General features: G+C 38.2%; 1 protein-coding gene across 2 annotated transcripts in view; it reads right to left on the bottom strand.

Moving 5' to 3' along the window:
* Nucleotides 1-712: 712 nt before the first annotated feature.
* Nucleotides 713-21,545, bottom strand: part of PIK3CG (phosphatidylinositol-4,5-bisphosphate 3-kinase catalytic subunit gamma) — a 34,359-nt gene continuing 13,526 nt past the window's right edge. For both annotated transcript variants that reach the window (XM_062638280.1, XM_062638281.1), the window contains exons 5-11: nucleotides 18,228-18,331; nucleotides 15,742-15,888; nucleotides 14,408-14,498; nucleotides 9,536-9,666; nucleotides 8,814-8,925; nucleotides 7,404-7,561; nucleotides 713-2,565 (exon numbers count right to left, since the gene is read on the bottom strand). In XM_062638280.1, coding sequence (XP_062494264.1) covers nucleotides 2,284-2,565; nucleotides 7,404-7,561; nucleotides 8,814-8,925; nucleotides 9,536-9,666; nucleotides 14,408-14,498; nucleotides 15,742-15,888; nucleotides 18,228-18,331 — 1,025 coding nt within the window. In that variant the 3' untranslated portion in view covers nucleotides 713-2,283. The remainder of the gene's footprint in view (nucleotides 2,566-7,403; nucleotides 7,562-8,813; nucleotides 8,926-9,535; nucleotides 9,667-14,407; nucleotides 14,499-15,741; nucleotides 15,889-18,227; nucleotides 18,332-21,545) is intronic.

The following is a 21,545-nucleotide window of genomic DNA, read 5'->3' as shown; positions in this document are numbered from 1 at the left end:
GAAGTCTGCTAATTCGCTCAAGCCAGAGGTGTTTCAGATGTTGGTAACAAACACTGTATACAATTCCATGTATCACAATGTAAACTGCTGATAAAAGTCATCAGCCTGAGTTCAGTGCAGGATAAACTGCTTTCCTCTGGGTGCAGATCTCTTGTAGACCTTTTCTCTGCAAAAGGAGGCCATTTCCCTCAAAGTCATGGTTAGCATTTATTTCCCCTTGCTGGACTTAAATTTAGCAATAGATCTACTTTTAAAAACTAGAAACTCACTAAAATCATCAGATTTTTCTTTCTAGAACAAACCAGGAATGGATAAAGTGCTCTCAGAAAGTGGTAATATTCTATTCATATTTTACAATTATAATAATTGCAATTCTAATACTCTAGACTATTAAAATTGTGATATCTGACATCATACGGAGTTATTAATATGGAACTAAACCAATTTCTCTCAGTGGGACTCCAAATATGATTTATTATTGAACTTACACAGTCTTCAAGTAACTGAATAAAAAATATTTGCATGTATTTTCAGCTGAGCTGCTTCCTCATGAATGCTAAGCAAACGAACAGAATATGTCAATTTATTTCAGATCTATAAAATACAAATCTAAAAATATAATTTTACAGACAATATTCACCATTTAGTTTATATTTTAGTATGGTCTTAAACCTATCTTGCGCAGAATAATAATGTAACAGAACAGAACAACAGATTTCCTTAGCTAGAGTCTGCCACATACATCAAAGATAGCTGTGCACAGTAATCGACTAAACATCTACACTTCAAGAATAGGCTGGCTGCATCTCATAACTGAGACACCAATTACAGTACATTTATTAAGAATCCTTCAAGAACACAGTCAGTAGTAACAGTGGTAGCAGTAGCTAAAATCTGAACAGTTCTGTGACACAATTGAAGCAAATGGTAACAGAATTAGAAAGTTCAGTTAATCATTGATATGTAATGTACAACCCATGTAACACTACAATGACAGAAGAAATTACACAGGCACAAGTGCAAAAAAGCAATATTGTAAGCCATCTCTCTTTGGTAAAAAACAATTAGCAGGAAGTATACCATAATAATTCAAGTCAAACACTAATTCATGCTGTTTTTTTCCTGTCCTACCACAGGCAGATTTGATGATTTGCCGGTATCCTACAGTAGAGAAGTTAAGATTCTATTTACACTGCCCATTTTTAACTCTTTTCAGTTTAAATAGTGAAATTCAAGATAAGGGTTTTTTCTTTCATAAATAGCTTTTTCAGTAGCAGAATCTCTCAAGGAATTTAAAAATAAATAGCAAAATATACACAATTTCAAAGATTACATTTAATTCCTTCTAGGTATATCCTGAAAATGTATCTCCAAAGAATAAATAACTTTGGGTTTCTCAAATATTTGGTAAAATGGCAATTACTCTTACATAAGGAGTTTTCTCAGGAATAAGGAAGTACCAATGTGTTTTCTACACAGCTTTTACCACCCAGGTGGAATTTTAGTAACTTTACATTAAGAATAGAATCTGTACTAGAATATGGACATTCCTCATTAAAAAAATATAGTAAAACTTTCAAAATGAAACCTTCAAAATTCCAGGTTCAAACCTGAGAAATATCCAGGTAACTCCAAAGTTCTCCTGGCAGGACAGTCAAGCTCAGTTGTCTATGTCAGGAGGCTACAATAACAGTAAGGTTATCTCCTCTAGTGGTAGAGCCAAAGCTGTTTCTACTGGCAACACATTTAAGATCCAAACAGGACAAAGTGTTAAGGAAGGGACAGAAGAGAAGGGTGTGGGTGAAGAACACCTGAGTGTAAGCCATCCTGAGAAAGAAGTGAATTACCTACAGGGATTTCAAGAGGACTATAGATATGAAATAAATTCTTCTGCTTTTGAAGGGCCTGACCCTCAAGAGCAATTAATGTCCTAGGGGATTTCTATTTGAATTTGCAGGCGATCATCTTACTCAAGCTCCTCCTTCATATTTATCCAAATTTTTTGCTAAAGAAAACAAGAAAAATGCAGGCCACATCAGTGAAGCACCTACGGAAAGGAATCCAGCAACATGAAGTCTCATTGGACATTAAAAAACAAAGAAAATCTTGACTGCAGGAAGATCTTCTGGAGGGGCAGAGCAAAAGTTCTTGCCTTTTCAGAAGATCCATTTAAGCTGCCAGCAAAGTAAAGGCAATTTTGACTGCTCATTTATTCTGAATTCATAAATAACACGTAGCTTCACTAACCTCCTATTCACACCCACACATCATTTACATAAAACATTAAGCAGAATGCTTTTCTACTCCTTGTTTGATTCCAAGCACAAGATGTAAAAACCAGTTAAATTGCACAGTCCAGCCCTTATCTCTGCAAACCTCTATCTGATCAAGAAAATGCTTTTTGGCATCTTCTTCACTTTTCCCTACTGTCAGCGCATCCCGGATATATTCAATATCCTCTTTACTGGTTAACTGGGGCATTCCAGTCATTAGCATCATGGAGAACAGGATGATCAGCAGGTTTGTGTGGTGTCGAAGAGCTAAATAAGCCTTCACACATACATCCTACAAGAGAGAAGAATTTTTTGTTAACTGATGAGGTGAACTGAGGGGTGGTGTAGAAATTTCACAGGAGTGTTCACCAACACTATTCAATCACTTGAGTACATCAGAGAGGAGACCCAACAAAGCTGTTTACCTGAGCAGAAACACAAAGTCAACTTTTGCATCTGTTACTTGGTATTATTTCGTTCATCAGCGCACCTTGGGGCAACAAGAACTGTTTTGGGGTACAAACTACAGCTCTTTTCAATAATAACATATCAATTATTGAAGCATAAAATCTTACCTTCACCAAAATTTCAAATTAATTTTCCTAATCTTTTTCCGTGGCCATTAAAAAAGACAGAGATAATTCATTGTCTTCCTTTCCAATTGGTATGTTCCCATTTAAAGACCACGGATGGCAAGTGCTACCAAATAAAGCAGCACCTCCAGGGGACCGTTCTTCATTTTATACATGTATCTATTAACTTTGCAGAGATGATGGCTTATTTAATGGGGAAGATTTTTCAGGCTTGGTGTTCTGAGACATTTTTCCAGCTGACAGCTCTAGTTTTCAGGCACACTGTCTTGCTGTAGGACTTCCATGTTTCCATACTTCATACTGGATTCCAGAGATTTATTTTTCACTGCTTTTCCACTTTCATATACAAGTAATCTGTGCTTAACAGCATAACCTTTAGAAGAACAAAATTTCTGCAGAGTGGAAAAATGAGCTATGCTTTTTGAAAGAGATTTAATGCTAAGTGACTAATACATAAAATGAAACAATTATTTCTTATATTAAATTTATTACTCAGTTTTAGAAATAACATCTTAAGGAAGACAATGCCATGAAGAAATCATATATTAGAAAGTTAAATAGGGCCTGCAATGCAGTAATGTAAAACAATGAAAAATATTTCCAAGAAGGTCAAAATCACAGCTGAAGCATGGTATTTCTTACCCAATTAAATATTCAATTTAACCTTTCCACAAATGTATATGGATTTATTAAAGAATTCTTAAGAAAGCCAAATATTTTCATGTGAAGTTCCAGCAAATCTCATCAGCCCTCTAGAACACAGTTTAATTTTTGACAAGGCATATGGGTTTTTTCTTCCTTAGAAACAGTAAGAAGTGCATAAATAACCTTAACATCTATCACTGTTTGCATCATAACACCAGGACAACCAACCAGACAGATTAGGAAGATAATAAGGAAGGAAGATGCTATGTCAAAGATCTGTCTATAGGGTTTCTTTTTTCCTGTTAAACCTTTCACTACTTCCAAATAAATTCTGTCCTGTGATGCGGAGAAATAAGATCATAATTATGAACTTTAATGTTAGTTTAGCTCTAGCAAAGCAGAAGATAAACCGCAATGGAAAAAGCATAATTCACAACAGAAAGCACCATCATCTTATCACAGGGATTAGCTTCTCACCATGACACCAGAGGAAAAAAGAAAAAATAAATTCTGCTTATGTATTATCAACTTCAAACAGGGAAATCTTGTCACAAGAGTTAGTGTGCGTTTTGTTCCCCTTGAAAGGGATGAAAGCTCTTTATAGTTATACCAAAGAAGGTTTTACATTTCAGTATGGATGATGCATCTCACTACTGCAGGTGTCTGAGACAGAAAACAATTATGCAGTCAAAAACCTGGCATCGCTGCATCTCAAAGGCAGTTCCTTCCAGGAACTCAAAGGATGAAAAAATCACGTATCTGCCTGTTACAGTTATTTATTCAGACAGGAGCTGAATGGAGTTTTGAATTAACATCTTCCAAGGAAACTGATTTTTACACTTCCAAGAGAGGCAAAGGGAACCAAAAATAACACATATGTATGTGTCAAGATGTTTACCATGGGATTAAGAAGGAAGCTGCTAACTAATCTAAAGCCATAGGCAAAATGATAGGAACTGAGGATAAAGCAAAATCCTATTGTCCAACAGGCAATAAAGAATAATTATTTTGAGACCCTGAAACTGTCCTAAGTGTTGGTATCCTAAAGGTCAGGCATTTTTATAATATAAAGTATCCAAGCTCTGTTACACGGGCCATCCCTTCCCTGTACAGCATACTACAAAGAAGTATTTTTCAATGACGAACTGGAAACCCTGTTGCTTTCTGTCACCTTTATTTGACAATCGAATACATCAGATTTTGTAAACAAAAGGTATAGAGGAATTGTATTAGTACTGAAAATACAGCTCTCTGTATCAAGTCGGCAGAGTAATGAAAAAAGAATGAATCAAATAAATTAAATATAATGAACAAAAAATGCATTCCAAATTTAATGCAAAAACTATCAAAGACAATTTTAGGCAAACTAATAATAATTAAGTGGACAAAGCTCAAAAGACTATGAAGATCTTTCTACAAGTAAGAAGTGAAAAGCTGCATATGCATAGGATTTAAGACAGCTGCATTGGTTTCAGCCAAAGTCTGGAAAGGAAATACCACCACGCATGACACCTACAGCAAGAGAAATCTGGACGGTACTAAGGCAGCTGGAAAATTCATAGATGGACTAGAAAAATATCAAGTCATGCTTAAATACGTTTTTGCAATTAGGATGAAAGACCATCAAATACTGCTTTCTACTAAGCATTTCTGCAATGTCATTAATAACCTTGGGCGAGTTTTCATTAAACCATCATAACAAACACAAACAAAAATGGAAACAACATTTGGATTAAGAGCTAATGGGAATGAGCTTTATTGCTAGTTCCAGACAAGTTGCCAAGTCACTGACAGCTTTAGAAGTCCACTAATAACCAACTATGCTCTGGTCAAGTTTATTTGTTTAATTAACTTGCTCTGATACCTGCAGTATGAGCTATGGCTCACACACCTGTATGGACTGTAACCAACAGGTGACAGAGAAATAAGATTTTTAAGAGTAGATATTTTAAAATATTAAAACCACCAAAGCCTGCAAAAAACCAAACCATTCCTCTAAAGTACAGCCTATTTTAGTGTTGTTGAAGTACAAATCAATGAGAGATGCTCTTAAAAATTAATGAAGGATAAATAACGAGACTTTCCCATTAATACATGAGAGAACCGGCAGACACACTGAATGAATCCCTCACTATTAGGAAACACGATGAAATCAGCCAGTTGAAAAGTGAAGCTATAATTTTGTTTACTTTTGTACTCTGACCATATAATTAAAGCACATATTTTTTATAGCAAAATATGTGATGCAGATCTTGCTTTTTATTACTATTTTAGTTACCTTTCATCTGGTTAATGGCAGTAGCAGAAATGACACTGGCACTGTCGCAGCATTCCTAGACCATCTGCACTAGTGGGATGGTAGCAGTATTTAGAAATATGTACCAGAATAACAAAATGTGTATTTGGTCAAAACCAGGAATGTATGGTGAAGGCCTGGCTTACTGAAGAGAGATTAAGACCAAAATCCCCTCCTTTTGCTTTTGGTATTTGGGTTGCTGAAGTAAAGGTCAGATGTTCTCTAAAAAGCTGGAAGATCCATATATATGAACACAGCATTACCTCAGTGCAGACGCTAGCAGGTTGATAGTCTTCCAATTCTACATTAGCACACTTCACATTTTAAACTATTTCCTGCTTCCAGAACAGAGGTCTTCGATGAAATGACACACCCCAGAGTGGTGTTTCAGTCCCACACTTGCACGTGGCTTACAGCTGCGGCAACAGCATCTTTCCTGCTTACAGCACAGCTCACAGGCTTCTCTGAGAGCCTGGGCTCAGCATTTCCACAGCAAAACGCACCCTGCTCTTAAATCTTTTTGAGCTACAAGCCCCTTCAAAACCCCTGCACTGTGATAAAGCCAGTCCTTGTGCAAAACAAAGACTCAAAAGTCACACTTTGATCTTTAGTTGCTTTCAGAAGTCTGGGCTCAAGGATGGCAATTGCCTCGTTACTTGCTGTACAGTCGTGTACAGGTTCAAAGGGGCATATTCACTATCCAGCAGTAAGAACCTAGTAAGTACCTATCAGGTACTTAGGTTAGAAAACCAGACTCCTCATGGGAGAGAGACACTGGTTTATCGACAGGGAATCCAGAACACCTAAGTTTGGGCTTTTGCTTCAACTCACATGCTGGAGGAGACTTTTTAATTTGATGTTATAGGGAACCTGCTTTTTAAATCAGGCACTTATCTAAAGTGCTTAAAGATGAGCACAGGATTACTACCCCAGACATCCCTTTTCTTCTGCTCAGCCACACTCTCAGCCATTTCATTAAACACACTAAACAGCATTTTGCTTTCCTCAGGTCCTACACAAGCTTGGAAAATCACAGCTTTTTTTTTGAAGGGCTTAATGGCAAATAGAAGCTGCAGCAGAATAAATTTTTAACAACATTCTTTTCTTTCTGAGTGTTAAATCCATTCACTTCACAAAACCAGAATCTGGCACAGCTTAGGATCACTGCAGATTTCTATTCAGATGCAGTAGTGTTTTGCTCCAGAACAGAAGGGCAGAACCAGCAAAGCCAGCTGAGGAACACCTCTCGCACTGCATGGCAGCCTCTGCTCAGTGCTGAGTCTCTAATTGCACAAATACTGAAGTCCTCTACAAAGACAGTCAAGACAAGAAACAAAGAAAGGATTGCCTATCTGGTCTACTGCTAACTGAAGCTTTCCAGTGTGGCTTTGTGGATTGTTGAATTCTAGTACCCATATCGCTACAGATAATTTTGCTCTTGTTTGGGCCTAAAATATCCCAGAATATTATTATGATTTGGTAAATTTTATTAACATAATATCCAGGAAATACCTTTGAAAACTAAGACGCGAATATTCATTTCAGAGGGTAAAAAGTATTGCATACATGATTTGCAGCTAGATATTCACTATTTACCTGAAATTTATGGAAATGGACACTTGTCTTCTTTCCAGAAGTCCCCATGACAAACAGAAAATCTGGAGTCAGCACAAAAGGAACTCTTTCCTTATTAATTCCAAGGAAGCTTTTATAATTCCCAAGAATATGGCCAAAATCAATATGGAAAAGGTTACCTTCGTAAAGAGAAGTCACAGTTAGGCTCAAATACAATAAACTGCCAAGAACACTTCAGCCACTTTCAGAGTCCTCCCAACCTACCAGATCTACTCTCTGCAGGCCTCTCAGACTGACATCTTTATGGCTTCTATCATTCAAGACAGCTCCGGTTAAAGACTAAGGCAAACCTGATCCTGACCACAACAGAATACCCTTTCTTGCTCTGTCTCCATATCTACTGACCTGTCCCTCATTTTCTGCCCATAGGCTCTAACATTGTTATGTTATGCTATGTCATGTTGTGTTATGTCATATAATGTCATAATATGTTATATTTATTACATTATATATAATGTCTATATGGAAGCATTTCTTTGTCTTCTTTTCCTCATGGACTTCTGATGAACTTTTTTACTGTAGTCTTCAATTAGCTCATTTCTGCCTTCAGGGTAGTTCTTCTCTCTAACCTTCAACTCGTAAAACTTCAATATGTTTAATACTAAATATACAGCCTCTAACTAAGCCCAAAAGTATTCTGTCTCTTAACATTATGTAAAGACTAATTATGAAGCAAGTGGTTCATGAAAATGGAAGTTAACTTCTGAGACCAAATAAAACTCCTCCATATGTATGGCTTGTTCAGGGGCTCCATCTATAAAATTAAGGATGAACCAATGTGCAGCTACCTAAAGAATTCTTGAAGTTTGTAATATGAAAAAATTGTGGTTCTTTCAGGAGGACTGCAACAATCCCACAGACTTCAGCAGCAAAACCAGTACCATCCACATACACTCATTTTCTAGGGTTTTTAACAAAGGTGCATAAAGCAATTATGTTCCTCAGAGTGAAAATAGTCCAGTAACATCTGAATTCTGACACAGATACAGTTCCACTGAACACTACTAGACCCACATCAACACTTCAGACAGGTGAACAGCTCCCGACTTTTTAGATTTTTTGGGGATTTTAGATCTTAGATGCTAAAAAAAAATTAGTTTTACATCCCTTGGGACATAGTTTGTAACAAACTCATCCTTGGAAGAGAATGGTATTATTAATGATAAATACCTAGATCCTACATGAAGGCCAAAAGGGGTGATGATATATTTCAATGTCACAGGAGGACCTGAACACATAAGCAATGCTGACAAAACCGGATTGTATCTCTTCATTCATTATTAAATACGCTATTTGTTAAAATTAAAGACAAATCTAGTTAAGTATAGACAGTCCCTTCTTCTTCTATGACAGTCTCAAATAATAACTCACCTGTCTCTGTAATCATAATGTTGTCATTGTGCCTGTCTCCTATTCCAAGTACAAAGGTTGCCACACAGTATCCAGCACAAGAATAAACAAATCTTTCCACAGCTGCCTGAAACTAAACACAAATCTTAGAGATGTTAAATGCTTCAATGCTAGAAACCAAATCCAGTCATTCTCAAAGTCATACGCCTTTCTTTCAACATGTATCTATCAACTGTCTTATAAAATACACTGCTGCACAGCAAAGATTAAGATCACAGCCCTGCATGGCACTCGCCGTACTGTGTGAGCAGGCTCTATCCCTTAACACATATAAAATAAGCATACCCATAAGCTGCGCATGCTTTCTGAGAAAAGAAGCTGGCAGAAAGCTCTCTTGTAGGTCAGTGGACCTACCACAGCAAAGGAGTTGTGAGTACCCAAACCTGCCTTTTAATTCTCTAAACCCACACTGCCTTCCAGTGCTCTTGGATGTCCTTTCAATCTGCACCTCATGTATCACTTCTAAATATCACTGACAGAGAAGTCATTTCTATAGCATCTTGTTTCGCAGGAGCTCAGCTGCCAGCTGGATCCTAAAGGCTCTTTCACAGACACAGGTACAGGGAAAATGAATGGGTTTTTCAAACTCATGTCAAGAAACACAGACACAATTGAGTGGGCTCTGTGCTCCCGAATTAGTATGGTGCATTTGAGAATCCTACTTAAAAATTCAGAGAACTCACCTTCTCTTCAATCATGCATCTTTCCTTGAGCCACTGGTTTAGTATTTCATCCTTAAATGCACCAGTGTTGCCAACTGTACTCTGTTGGATTTTGGCAATTGTTGTAGCATCTTTCACAATTTCAATCATTCCTAGAGAAAACAAGGATGAAGTTAGAAGGAATTATTAAATCTATACTAATGTGTATTAAATTAAATTTTCTCCTTCATGAGAACACAAAACCTTTGATAATGGAAAGAATCACATGATGAGTAGGGACCCTCTACATAAGGCTTTTTCCCAGGAGAGGAACTATCTCCTCTCCTCATCCCCTGCAGAAGCCCAGGTACCATTCACATTCCCATCTGCTTCTCTCCAACTTCACAAGTTTGAGGAGCTGGAGAGAAGCTGCAGTATTGCAGCAGCCAAGGGATGCGAATGTTGCCAGAGCTGTGGCAGAGGAACAAAGCCAACCTTTCTGCAGTAAATCCAATTTAAACTTAAATTTAAAGTGCATATGCACAGAAAGGTTCAGAAATACCAGTACACACTGAGGTACAGTAGTGGCATTGCTGGTGGAAAGCTCTGGCTGTTGGGCCCCAGGTGTTGGTCCCTAAACTGCAGAGATCCTCACAAAACCAAATCAGTACATCACAGCAATATGGCGCAGAAACAAAGACTTGTACTCTTCATACTAATGTGGCATGCAATGGAGGGGGAGCTAGACAGAAAAGCAGAAACAGAGGCTGCAAACACAACCCTGCTTGTAGGCAAGAACAGCAAATGCGGTCTGCCCTTGTACTGGGCATGCCTGTAGGGAGGAAGATTAGATTTTAGTTTAACTTAATTGGTAACTGGAAATACTATATTTTCTTCCTCTGGTTCAGGTTCTGTAGTGTCTGCTAGGTAAGAGCCTAGCTTCAGCTCCAGCTCAAAGATAAGCAAGCAAACCAAAACATCCCTTTCTTCCCAAAGTTATTCAAAGCAGTTTCTGATTCAGTTTCAGTCTGACTCTCTCTGAAATGGATTAATTTCTATCTAGTCACAGTCCTACCCTTTTGCCATTACTGAATTATGTGCAAAGTTTTCAGCAGCAGAGTAACAACCCAGTAGTTTCTTCCTGCCTCTGCCTTCCACGAGTGGCTTGAGTGATGGCTAAATACCCTCTGGAGGTATTTCTTCCATCTTGACAGTGGCCCTGATTTGTCTGTAATAAAAGTATCGTGGAAATAGGACCTCCGAAACCCACTGCCAACACCAAGTTTAAAAGTTCTACGTCTGGGTCTCCGCTTGTTAAGCTGCTGTTTTCCTCCTCGGAATGAGCTCCAGATCCCATTCCAGCTGTTCAAAAGGCTTCACTGCCTGTGCTCAAACCTCCCTCTACTGGCCAATAGCTCCCTGATTCCAAGGGAGTGGAGCTGCTGTAGGAGCCATCTTCTGCTTCCTCTTGCATTTAGAACTTCTCGCAGTATAGATATGTTGATTAGCAGTGTGAAAAGTCCCCAGATTTTAAAGCAGCTGCTAATGAAACCCTTTACTGATCATTCTCTTCTGCATTGCCATAAGAGTGGTATAAAACCTACAGAGAATGTTGTGCAGCTTATTCTGACCAAGTAAGTATGTTAAGGGTATCATGGTAAAGAAAGAGTTAGCTGCTGGAATAGTACAGATCAACTGGCAAATCCTTCTAACTACAGACATGCCTCTCAGTAAGTATGGCTAGTCCTAGGTTTCATTAACTGGGATCTCAGCTGGGTTGTATTCAGCTGGGAGGAAGTGCAGCAGTAAATGCACTGTGCTATGTGTTTCTGGGGATCTGTGGTACTAAAGCAGGTGACTCTTATATTAAGTGCCAGCTTGAACTGCTTATATTTGGCAGCGATGCAGCATAGCAAGTAGTGATAATTGCCTCTCAGAGCCAGGAACATATGGCGATGTCAAAGGGAGAGAGAATAGGGTATGGCCTTTTCCCAGTGATACATAGAAGAAAAAGCTCTTCCTGCAGAGGTCTGTTTGGCAGCAGCAGTGGAGAGGATGGATGTTTCCAAAACTGCAAACTGCACTGAATGCAGATGCCTTCAGCAGACTGAGGAAGCTCTATAGAAGAGGGGATGCCAGTCCCAGGTAGGAGACACGTGGCTGGTTCGCTGTGCTCACTACAGAATGGGGGGCTGTTCTTGTGCCAATACACGGAAACTGCCCCAGGTTCCATGGATATACTAAGAGGGAGGGAAGAAGAAAGTTGGAAGAAAACCACATATGAATACTGTGAAAGAATATTTTCAAGCCACTACTCTTTGGTTTGCTTCCAAAGAAGCATAAGCTCTACCTCAGTGTCCCACAATGGGTATTTCTAATTTAGGCTGCAGGTATTCTCAGCAAACCCAACAGGAGTCTTTATGTGATTAACCATGCCCCTACTGTGGTGCTGAAAGTATGCTAAAGTCTAACACCTCCCCATGCATACAGGGAAATAAACAATTATTTCCTTGAGATAAAAGAATGGGGAGTCAATCACAAATTCATGAAAGAATAATGAAGTGAGTAACTTGAATATATCACCGGCAGAAATCCTCCACCTTCCCCCATTTTTTCAATACATTACATTGTCCTTAGACATTTCTAAACAAAATTGAATTAAATCTGAAAAGTCTCCCTAAAAAATTAGGTTTGTTATAACGTACTTAAAGGAGAGGAAGAAACCCAACCCTCCGTATATTTACAGTTGGTATTTTGATATGTATTGTTCAATTTCCTTTATTGTTAGAATTCTATCAATGCAATTTATTTAATTTTAAAAGACTTATATTAGGAGAAACTCTTTTGTGCCACACTGCCAAATGTTTTATCAGTGGTTCGGGTTTTCTTCAGTGCTGAGATATCTTGAAGTCAAATGAGGGGATAACAAAAATTTCATGTGGCAATGGATTTTAGAGAGGAAGTGCATTACAGACTAAAAAGAGCTCTTAATTCTGCCAGCACTCAGCTCATTCTTGTTTGATCCATAAAGCAAAATGTATTTCTGAAAAAGAAAAGAGCTAGAAAGCTGGAGATCATGGGAGACACATTGCAATATTTATATTATCATTATTTTACCAATCCATGCAGTTACTACCATACTGCCAGCTACACCAGTGACAGTAATTAACAAACTTGCTAATTTTTACACATGTTCATGCTTTAAGTAAATGGCAGAGCTGTACTTGCTAATCCATCTCACTGACGCACTGTTTACACCAGCCAAAGCATTTTTTTCCCAGCACAATATCTTCATTTGGCCATGGCCAACTTTTCTACACAGAGGAGGCTTTCCTCCAGCTAATCATTCAAGAACTGCTCAGCAAAAGTGACTCTACAGTCAATTATGTATTATCTGGATACTAGGAAACTGCAGTGTGGATGTGCTCAGATACATAACATATACAAATCCACCCACAAAGAGTCAGTTTGGAGCCATGAGGATCATCAGTAATGGCATTTCTAGATGGAAACAGACTCTTCCAGAGCTGATCAGATGCTCGACGGTGGTAGGCTGACCCTGGCTGGTGCCCACCAAAGCTGCTCTATCACTGCTCTCCTCAGCTGGACAGGGGGAGAGGAAATATAACAAAAGGCCTGTGGGTTGAGATAAGGGCAGGGAGAGATCACTCACCAGTTACTGTCGTGGGCAAAACAGACTTGACTTGGGGAAACCACTTTCATTTATTACCAATCAAATCAGGGTAAGATAATGAAAAATAAAATCAATCTTAAAAACCACCTTCCCACCACCCCTCCCTTCTTCCCTGCTTTGCTCCTGAATTCTCTAACTTCTGGACACCTAGCAGTGCAGGGGGACAGGGAATGGGGGTTGTGGTCAGTTCATCACACATTGTCTCTGCCACTCCTTCCTCTTTAGGGGAAGGACTCCTCACACTCTTCCCGTTGCTCTACAATGGGGTCCCTCCCACAGGACTCAGGTCTTCACGGACTTCTCCAACATGGAGCCTTCCCACGAGCTACACTTCTTCATGAACTGCTCCAGCGCGGGTCCCTTTCACAGCACTTGGAGCACCTCCTCTCCCTCTGTCTTCACTAACCTTGCTGTCTGCAGAGAACAACTTGCTGCTCACTCGTATTCCCACTCCTCGGTATGGCTGCAATTGCTCCTGTGCAGTAACTTTCTCCCCTTCTTAAATACATTATACCAGAGGCGCTACCACTGTCACTGATGGGCTCAGCCTTGGCAAGTGGCGGGTCTGTCTTGGGGCTGTCTGGCATTGGCTTTATGGGACATGGAGGAAGCTTCTAGCAGCTTCTCACAGAAGCCACCCTTGCAGCCCCCCCCGCTGCCATGCAACCCAGTCCGTCTACACACCATCACACTGGTGTGTGGTTCTCCAGAACCTTTGTAAGCAACCGGAATTCTGGGAAACAGTTCATCTGTGCTACAGAACTAATGCCCGCTGAGAAATATTTTCTGAGCATCCTGTTGAGTGACACCGCTGCTTCTATGTTGTATAGGGTATGAAGCTTTAGGTCAGAGAATGAACATAAAGGTTTTGCTATTTTAACTCTTTTCTCTATTTTATTCTTATCAAATATCTTGAATAAGTCACTCACTTTTGCTGCTTTTTTATAACAAATATTGTTATAAAAGAGAAACTTACAGCAGGACCCAAACAGTTGAACTTGCACAAGAATCGGAGTCAGTTAAGCTAGTGCAGCAGTTGAAGAATACCCATCAGAAGGGCAGAAACCATGGTTAAGACACAACTGAGGATACCTCACAGAAAGTGCATTAAATTGCTATGTACCTCAGGACCAGAGCACATACTAGAATAGTTCTGCCATGCGCAACTTCTGTAACCATGGTATTTTGAATTTCCAGACACAATAAGAGTGATCACATACCTATTTTGTTCCCTGTAGAAATACAGCCATATGGTAACAAACAGAGGTCCAAGGATTCTGCTTCCCAAATGGATTCCATAATTCTAAGAATCTGGTGAAAACAAAAATATATGCCAAATTATGTGAGATTATTTGGACATTACTTGTTACTCACACAAATAACACTACCCAGACTGCTGAGATGGGTTTAAACTTACTTCTCTGTTTTACAGGTAAAGAGACAAATACAAAAAGCGTGCAGCCATTCAAGATTATCAGTTACAGAACTATGGTTTATATTTCCTCATCTGTCCTGTGCCCAGGCAATCTCTACTGTTTTATAAAGTATTAATAAATAAATTGCATGGTTTCTACATGAGCTGAGATTGAACACCTTAGCAAGTATATACTTTTCCCATAGATATCCCCAAAAGTGGTAACAAACCAGTTTGTCAGAAGAATCACTGAAATATTACTAGAACAATGCTACCTGCTGATTTCTTTTTCATTTGGAACTTCACGTATTGCATAAATAAATGATAAATATGATTCATCAGAAAAACTGGCCATCTTGCACTAAATAAGACTACTTCTCAAAAATACCTAAATGTGAAGTATCTACGGCACATGGCAGGAGAAAACAGGGTAACAGCATGTAATGGGTCTAGCTAGGAAGAGGTTAATTTCCTGCAGAGCGGCTCATATGGTGCTGTGGTTAAGGTTGCTGACCAAAGCAATGCTGGTAACACAGTGGTGTTCAAGCTATTGCTGAACAGCATTTTCAGCATGCCAATGCTGTCTCTGCTTTTCATTCTGTCCCATTGTGAAGAGATTGGGGTGCACAGGAGTTTAGGGGGGGGCACAATCAGGCAGATGACCTGAACTAACCAAAGAAACATTCCATGCTGAATAATGTCACTCTCAGCAATAACACAGAGAGGAAGGTGATTTAGGGAGGTTAACCTTCTTTTGAACAGGAACTGTCTGGGTATTGGTCTACCCATGGGTGACCCTCTTTGCATCATCTGTTTTGTTTTCTTTCTACCTTCTTCCACTTCCCCTTTGCTTATTAAACAATTTTTATTTCAACCCACAATTTTTCTTGCTTTTACTCTTCCTTTTCTCTTTCCCCATTCTGGGGTTAACCCACAGCACAGTTAACATAAAAAACTGTAGAACAAGAAAGAAGGCCCAGTTTTGACATCACCCTTCCCATACAGTTTAAAAAACAAAAGACAGCCTTGTATTTCATATGGACAATAAAAGTAAGGCATACACACTGATGAAAAGTAAACCAACTTTGAAGTTTTTTAAAATGTTCATGTTATAAATTTTATACATTTTGGCCACCATACCTGTAAAATCAGCATATCCTGACGGAGGTCATCTCCATGTTTAAAGATTATGCCTATGGTTTCATTTGATAAAGCTGTTGGATCTGCACATTTAAATTCAAGCCAGAGGGGCTTCTTCTTAGACGCCATTACTTTACATTTTTCTATCTGTGAAAGACACATTTGTTGCTTGTTAGCCATTGTACTCTAACATCAACACAACTAACCTTTTTACACACCTGCTACAGAGTACTTTACAAACTTCCAGTCAGTTATACCACAGGAAACATGCTGAAAGCACACGTAAGGAACAGTATCCAATTGCCACATAAAGCCTCACTGAATTTGCACAGATTTTAATACTGTCCATAAGAAAGGAGCCTTGACTCTCAGAACTGGATTTAGTTGTAAACCTGCTGCAGAAAGATAAAAACCCCAGAAACAAATAGAAAACACCCCCTTCACCCTCCACCCCCCAAATTTGAAACCAGCAATAAGAGATTCTGACAAAACTGGCAAATAAGGACTCTCACAATGGCACTCTGACAGAGGCTTTGCAAAAGTAGAACATGATCATTGTCTAATGCAATTTACCACATTATCCACCCTTGTGACTACCAGCATCATCAGTTATTCCAGATTGCCTGATTCAACTCCCTTAGTAAATCATTCAAATTCATGGGGAAAATGGCATTTGTGAAGCTCATTTAACATAATCATTCACAAAATAAGAAAATAAATTCCCTGCTTTATTACATTTTTAATCTTGAGAAATTCAGCACTGAAACTACTGAAATTGCAGTATTTCAAATGTTTTCTCAGATAATTACGTCTAATACAACTGCAGTATATAATACTTTCTATTCTGGAACTCCTGGTTCATTGTTGAACGTTACCATGTACAATCAAGCCTCTAAAATAATAAAAGGAAGTGCACATTAGTGTTTGAGGGCTGACATCAGCTCTCAAAATGAACTGATGACATCGAGAAGAGTACTTTGGAATGTTCGTGTTTTGCAGATTGAGCTTGTAGTTTAAAACAAAACAGTTTTTGCCATCCTTATCTTTAAAAAAGGGAGAAGATGTTAAATCTTTGTATTTATTAGAAACACTGATCTTGCTTCCAATATTTGGTTTAGACTAGTCAAATTTTAGGGTTTGAAGGTTACAAACAAGTAGCACTTACTAGAATGAAGATGAAACAAAAGCTTACCCATACAGTTTATGTCAAATATTTTTGTTCAGTCGTCAGGGGGAGAGGAGAAGGCCCTAACCTATCTATTTACAGACACAGCTACCTTCCCTTGTAAACCTATTGCTTCCTTCATCTCGAAATGTCCTGGGAAGGCTGAATACTTCCTAAGTGACGGAAAACTAGAAAGTCCAGAAAGATGTTTTATTCTATTTTGAAATCCACTTTTTGTCAAGTAGTTGGTGATTTTTGTACATAAAACACTAAAAAGAGAGAAATACAATAAGAAAATAATATTTAAGAAGCCACAAATTCAGTATTTCTGAGTAAACAATGTTTGAATTGATCGGCAGTACTTCAGTCATGCCCAGCTGGTTGGTGTTTAACTCTCAGCTTGGAGACAGATAAGCCTGTAGCCTATCTATCAAGGCACAGGCTTATTTAACTGAAACACAGCTAGATCTAGACAACTAATATTAGTTACCCAAAAGAGTACCTGACTATTTGGCAATTCCTCGATGGTTTGCCATTAGTTAAGAGAAAAATCAAAGGATTCTTTTCTTGTAGGCTTCTTGTTCCACAAGTGAATCCAAGGATCTTCACTATGCCTCTTCACCCAAAACCTGCACACTACTTGCATGAGCCAGTTCCCTTTCACTACACATCTACTGATTTATTCATCTTGTTTTTAACTCTGAGTCAATATTAACCATTGAAATTTCACCACAACACCTGAGGCAGCAACACAGAAAACCCCACGTGCTTTTTAATGTATTTCTACCAAAATCTTAATGTATTCCAATAAAACCAACAAAACAACCCCCAAAAAACAGAAATAGCTAAAGAAGACATTTTTGTTTGTAAGATGAAGGTCTGGACCTAAACCTGAATAACAGATATGAATCAGAATAAGAATAAGGCAGAGAAAGTAACCAGAGGAATAAAAACTGAATATCCCAAGGCCCCTAAAGTCAGATAAAACAGTTTTATACAGGTATTTAATGAAAAAAAAAAAAAAAAAAAAGCAGTTACCTGCTTAAATTCTGGACTAATGGAAGAATCATAATTGCCATTTAATGATCAGGACTTTACGGGTTCTTGCATTTTTTTAGTGCATGATGGCATGCCATTACACTCAGAAAAATGCTAATAGCTTTGGGAACAAAAACCTACTGAGTCCATCAACTGTTACTGTATTCACAGTGAAATTAGACCTTTAGACATATTTGCAAAATTTTTTAACAAATGACACATTCTTCCAAATAGGACATCGGGGGTTGTTAAATGGGTTTGCACAAACTCAGCATATACTTACCACCAATGCTCCTGCTCTTAGGCCAGGATCATATGGAACCCTAAAACTTTCTGGAAGTTTGCTGCTCTGTAGCTTTTCAAGTTTTTGTCTCAGCTGTACAATAACTGCAATTACAAGAAAACTCACTGAAATCAAAAGTTGGAAAGCAAAAGTTATGGGTAATCAAACTTGTTAAGCTAAACCAGTGATTTAAGCTAGAAACCTTCTCTGTTTAGTTACTTTTTAAATGGCTTTCCTCAAGCATCTCCTGATCTGAGCAATGGAGAAGAACTCTTTAACTTGCACTATTAACAGACAGAGCTGTTTTTAGACACCTAAAGGTAAAATCTTTAAGCACCTCACAAGTCATGTAACCATTACACAGGGTGCACGATGTTCTTCTGAAGACTCAGAAGGTTACATTAAAATGTCAACTTTAATTTAAAAAACAAATCATAGTACAACACAAAAAAAATAGTTTGCCGTTATAATTACTAAGGAAATGCTAAACTATCTGCCCTAAAGGCTCAGAAGAAGGAGGCATTTAAAATTACCTCGCATTTTCCAGTATTCTTTTAACCTACCTCATTGCTCTTGAACACAGATTCAGGGCTTTTGAATTCTTGGAGTCAATTATACTGTAATCATAAGGACTCTAACTATAGAGATACTGAATTTCATATTCTCCTAAAACTCGCTTCATAGTGCAGCTTTGTTAACCTCACATTCCAGTAAGAAGAAAATTTGCTGTATATTTATATGAACAAGAGTTTCAATGTTCATATATACTGAATCTTTGAATTCATAAAGCCTCAAGTTTCTGCATCTTTGGCTTAGAACAGTATGCATTATCCTACATGTGATGCATTTTGTTCATCTCAGCTAGCAGGTGTTAGCAGCATAAGATGCTTAATATAATAATTTAATAATATAATATAATATAATATAATATAATATAATATAATATAACATAATATAAATAACATGTCTTACCCTGCATTAGGACAAAGACTTGAGCACTATTCTAAAAGAAACTACACAGGAGAGGCTGCGTATAAATGTTCAAGTAATTTTTGGGATAAAAATTAAAGAGAAAAAAATGTAATGAGAAAGCTGGATGTGGATCTGGATACCTAATATACAAAATCATAAAATCACACAATCCTAGAAAAGTCTGGGTTGGAAGGGACCATTAAAGGTCATCTAGTCCAAGCCCTCTGCAGTGAGGGGGGGCACCTTCTACCTTGAATGTTCCAGGGACGGGATCTATCACCTCTCTGGGAAACCTGTTAAAGTGCTTCACCACCCTCATTGTAAAAAATGTCTTCCTTATATCTAGTCTGAACTACTCTCCTTCAGTTCAAAACTGCCACCCTTTGTCCTGTTGCTAAAGGCCCTGCTAAAGTCTGTCTACATCTTTCTTACAAGCCCCTTTTAAGTACTGAAAGGCTGAAATAAGGTGTCCAACAACAAGCTCAACTCTCTCAGCCTTTCCTCATAGGAGAGGTGCTCCAGCTCTCTGATCATTTTCGTGACCTCCTCTGGACCTGCTCTAGCAGGTCCCTGTCTTTCCTGTATGAGGACTCCAGAGCTGGACGCAGTACTCCAGGTGGGGTCTCACCAGAGCAGAGGGGGAGAATCACCTTCCTTGACCTGCTGGCCATGTTGCTTTTGAAGCAGCTTTCTGGGCTGCAAGTGCACATTGCCAGCTTATGTCCAGAAATGATGACATTTCAAAAGCTGCTATCAAATTAACATAATCAAGCCAAAATAATTACCTGAGAACTCACAGAACATAAACGTTACACCTATCCTAAAGGGGTTTAGAGAAGAACTACCTAGCACTACGAGGTGACCAATGTGGCATCTCTTCTGGTAAAAAATAAATAAAGATGACAGCAATATACAGCTGCCAATAAGTGGACTTTACAATTAGACACCTTTCCAAAAAAAAACAACCCAACCCAACAAACCCCAAAACAAGCCATTATAAAAAAACCCTCTAGGTCATAGTAATGTGGGCCATGAAATAGCTTTCTAAAAAGTAACTATTGATTTCCTAGACAAATCTAGCTTGATTTCAGTAAGTCTCCTCATTGTAATGAGGATGCAATGTAATTCAGGGTAATTCAACGTAATTCAACGTAATTGTATTCAATTCAATGTAATTCATACAATTTGAAAATTGCATGCCAAGCAATTGAAGCTGGTAAAGATTAGGGATTAGCTGATTTTAAAACACAAGTGAAGGCGCTTACTAAAACATTTTTCAAGTTGAGCTGGCTTAAGAACAAAGTGTTATGCATTTTAAGAGAAGAAACAGCTGCACAGACACATTCTTGGGAGACAAATCTTCTAACACAGAGTGGTGATGAAAGCAGATAATCCTATGCAAGCTGTAATATTATGATCTTAAAAAATTGTTTATTACTACTTGCTATGTTCAAATATAAGCAAAGAGATTAGATGATCAGTGAAAGAAAACAGTTTGACAGCATGATTGCTACTGGACTAGTCTGAATCTAACAGGAAAGAATTTATTCTTTAAAAAACCCAGAATTACTGGAGGAAAAAAAGTACATACAGAATTAGATGAGGCTGCATGATGGAATGAAATGAAATAGTCTGAAATATTCAGACTGAAAATATGAACAACTGTGAGCATTAGAAATGATGGGCCAAAAGAGAAACAATAAGCTAAAGAAGAAAGTTCAGGATATGCATTTCTTAAAAGATACGAAGTCGATGGTGGCTGAAGGAAAAACCATATCCTCAATAATCTGAGAATAAATTAAATTAGATACAGCATTAGTAGGACATGCCACAGTTTCAGGAAGCCTTATTCAGTGAAAATGTCAATTATATAAGTCATATTTCAATGTTCTGTTTAAACCACGACAACGTTACATACAGAGATTCTTTAACTTCAAAACCTGGTGGGTGTTAATGTGATTGCTTTCTCTTTAACCTTTTCTTCTTTGCCCACATATCCTTCAAAGATAATGTGATGGAAACCACCGCTGTTACAGACACGTATATCTGCAAGGCTAAATTTCTTTCCAAAACATGGGATTCTGACCAGATACATTTAGATTATAGAGCACTTTAAGATAAAGAAAGTTTTTTAGAAAGAATATTTTATACGGGGGGTTCTGTAAGTCCCCTAACTCACACTATGCGGTAATGTAATTGATACTACATTACATATTGAAGACTAAATGCATATTTCCTTCAAATTTATTTTGAAACACCACCACAGCCACTTCTGCATAACCAGAGTGGAAAGACTGTCTTGAACCAAGACAGCCTTTGGAACATACTAGTAAGTTCCTGGAACAT

Source organism: Pezoporus occidentalis, unplaced genomic scaffold (genome assembly GCF_034315485.1).
Source record: "Pezoporus occidentalis ecotype Australia unplaced genomic scaffold, CSIRO_AGI_Poc_V1 ctg56, whole genome shotgun sequence".
Taxonomy (NCBI): domain Eukaryota; kingdom Metazoa; phylum Chordata; class Aves; order Psittaciformes; family Psittacidae; genus Pezoporus; species Pezoporus occidentalis.
Note: the sequence above shows the minus strand (reverse complement) of the source record. Positions and strands in the feature narration are given on the sequence as shown.